This window comes from Nannospalax galili, unplaced genomic scaffold (assembly GCF_000622305.1).
Source record: "Nannospalax galili isolate Female #2095 unplaced genomic scaffold, S.galili_v1.0 scaffold1074, whole genome shotgun sequence".
NCBI classification, from domain to species: Eukaryota; Metazoa; Chordata; class Mammalia; order Rodentia; family Spalacidae; genus Nannospalax; species Nannospalax galili.
Genome location: NW_008334084.1, coordinates 187,918 through 191,269, shown reverse-complemented (window position 1 = coordinate 191,269; position 3,352 = coordinate 187,918). Strand labels below are relative to the sequence as shown.

Below are 3,352 nucleotides of genomic sequence, written 5' to 3'. Positions count from 1 at the left end.
AAGAAATGATGAAATAATGAAATCTGCAGGTAAATGGATGGATCTAGAAACTGCTATGCTAAATGAAGTATAACACAGATTCAGAAAAACAAAAGATATATGTTCTCTCTCATTTGTGGATCCTAGTACCAAATCCTTACAAGTGAGTGCATATCCTGATGCAACTGCAGGGCCAAGAATAAGGAAGGGAAACAGGGAGTTAAAGAACGAAGGAACCCAAGAGAGAAGAATAGTAGGATAAAGGTGTTACTAAAAGAGAAATATGTAAAATGGGAGTAAAGGGGAGGGGGGGTCTTAAGCACAGAATGAACCCTAAGGGAATGGAAGAAAGCCCTTCCAGAAGTGATGTGGTTGGTCATTAAACAAAAATTCCAGGGGTGGGTTGTCCCCTATGAGCTGTTGGCCTGCCTGGAGGTCCCCCAAACAATAAAGGCCAATGCCAATAATGTGGACAGAAGGACCCTATTGCTGAAGACACTGCTTGATGTGAGCACAGGAGAGGGGAAAATCAAGATTGGCCTAAGCTGGAAACTCCCTGCCACTGGATGGGTGGCTTTCATGGTGCCAAAAAGCAATATGTAGATGACTAGGGGAGAATTGGTCCCTATAATTTTGCTCAACAATGGACCTTACGTGTTGCATTATCAACATACCAAACAAGATGTTCCTGCTAGTGCAGTAGTGGAGTATCTAGTTTATATACAACCAGCAAATTTTTGATTGGTTATAATGCCCACTCCTAGGGGTGGAATACACATCTGGTACTGTAGACCAGACCAACCCCCTGTGTCAAGGGAGAATATAGGCCCCAGTGAGAAGCCACTGCAATTGTTTTGTTAGATGGATGTGATATACCTGCTAAAATACTAAGTATTTGTGTTTATACCCATAGGTTGTTATTATAGTAGCTGCTGTTTAGATCTTCTTGCTTCTTGCTGTTCGTGTTCTTATAGTAGATGGAATCCCACTGAAATGAGCCAAAAGCCTATGGAAAACTGCCAGTGCAGAGACCCAAAAGTTCAGTGCCTTGCCACAATAGAAGGCAAATCATCCCACACCTTCTATCCCCTCCAAGGCTCAGGGACTTTTGCAGAATAGGTTGGTGGAAAGAATGTAAGAGCTGGAGGAAGGGGTGGAGTGGTGACTGGAAGTGTCCTCTGACTATTGTGCCACCAAGTTATGATCATACCTCCTTCCCACACTCATCAAGGAGTCAAGGGGTACTCAGTTACCCCTCCCACCCAATCAGTTGACCTTTGTTGCACGTGGGGGAGAGGCTAAGGATATATAATCTGAGAATGCCAGAAGGTACATCTCTCACCATTTTATGCAGCTGTCAGGAAGTCACAGGATCTATATTTGAGTGTGGACTTTCTAGTGCAGCCATAAATGGGGGGTGCCCACTCCTTTGTAACTAAACTTCCACCCTATGCTCTGAAAAAAAAAGAAAATGATAGGTGTTTAGATAGATAGATGAGAAGGATCTGACTAGATTGCAAGTGGGTGGACTTGCACTGGGGAATGTCTGGAGACACTGACTTGACACAGTGGGCCTTAACACCCAGGGGACAGAGTATATGGCTTCCAGTGGAGAAGGCCTATGGGAGGGTTCTGGTGGGGATGGGGCTATAAGATGATTCAGATTGTTTGAGATATTCTGCATTAAATACAACAAAATTTAATAAAAAGAAAATTTTTAAAAGTCTGCAGAATTCTGATCCTTGGACAGTACTCCTATATTAAACTTCACCCACCCAGGGCTCAGGCAAATATATATATTGCTCATAAATGAAGGGAGATATTACCAATGTACGTAAGAAAGTTGTGGTAGTGACTGTGGGGGTACTGCAGGGCTTGGGGCATATGCTCCCTCAGGAAATGGGACAGTGAGAACCTAGAGAGGCTTTGGAGTAGAACCAGAGTTTACATGTATGAATCAAGCTGAAGGAGGATAACAAGCATAAGACAAATATGTCTCTAGGAGTCCTGCTCTGGTACCTGCTTGTATTTAGGAGATTCCTTTTAAGAGTTGAAAAGCATCCCATGATTTTGCTGTTAAGGCATTATCTGCTATATGGTTCATGTTTGTTAAGCAAATTTGGAAGGCCTTTAGGTTAGTCACAAATGTTCAGTCAACCCAGGTCTCCTGTTTCAATTGTCCTCCAAACTGCTCTCACTCAGAACTGCCTGAATCCTGAAGGCATTTGACTTATGATCTTCAACTTCCACATTGTGTGCTCTGGCGACCTCAGGCAAATAAATAAGCAACTATGCACAAAGCCCTGGTCAACTCAAACTTTTCAAGAGCTATTTTCAGACACCAGTTCCTCAACACATGGATGCTGGCTGAATGGACTCTTCTTGTTTTTGTCTTGCAGGGAAGCGGGCTTGCCTTGGGGAACAGTTGGCCAGGTCTGAGCTGTTCATTTTCATCACTTCCCTTATACAAAAATTTACCTTTAAGCCCCCACTCAATGAGAAGTTGAGCCTGAAATCCCGAGTGTCCCTCACCCTTTCCCCAGAGAGCCACCACATCTGCGCTGTTCCTAGGCTGTAATGTTGGAGAAGAAAAGAGAAGTGACGTGTGTTCTTAAGCCGCTGATGTGTGTTCTCATACGAGGGGAGAAAGTGAGGATAACTGAGGAAACACAGTTGTAATAAGATTATGGAAACTGAATCCAATTTCTGGACTGCTAGATCTCTACATTGGTGCTGGGAAAATCACTGACGTGCTCAGTGGTATATCTTTTCTTCTAAAAGCTACAAAGGGAATGATGGTTCCTCTAGCTTAAAAAAAACATTTGTAAGAATCACATGATATAATGGATTAAAAGTGATTTGTAAATCATAAAAATATAATTAAAAAGTTATGTTATAATTTGCCTTGTCCCTTCTTCCTTTCATAGATATATATTTGCTTCTGGTCTGTTGAGTAATTCATCTGAGAGTGATACAAAGAGTGAATAGAAGTTGGAACTGGATCCTGGATACAGTCAGGAAAGATGACTAGAAAGGCTCTCTGACTTGGGAAGTGTGAAGCTGCCTCCTCTTGCTCTGCCTTTCAGTGTTCCTCTTAAAAGTCAGAAAGGCAGGATAATTCCCAAACTACAGGGAAGCTAAGAAAGTGATGTAGAAGCAGTTTCTACTATTTATAGTATCTCAGCATTGACCTTGGACCCAGGACCTGATAAGATGTGATCACAAATGATCAAACCCTGGAAGCAGGTTTAGGAGCAAATGGTGAAGATTTTCTATCTCCATAGTATCTCATTGCCTTCAGTCCAGACATATATCCCCAGTCTTTTCACATAGGATTCTGTCTATTGTATGACATATGAACTTCTCTTGGAAC

At 42.3% G+C, this 3,352-nt stretch overlaps 1 protein-coding gene across 1 annotated transcript in view; it reads left to right on the top strand.

The window, feature by feature from the left end:
• LOC103730880 (cytochrome P450 2J3) overlaps nt 1-2,878 on the top strand; it is a 61,760-nt gene extending 58,882 nt beyond the window's left edge. The window contains exon 9 of the mRNA XM_008829186.3: nt 2,379-2,878. Coding sequence (XP_008827408.1) covers nt 2,379-2,557 — 179 coding nt within the window. The 3' untranslated portion in view covers nt 2,558-2,878. The remainder of the gene's footprint in view (nt 1-2,378) is intronic.
• The last annotated feature ends 474 nt before the right edge of the window (nt 2,879-3,352 follow it).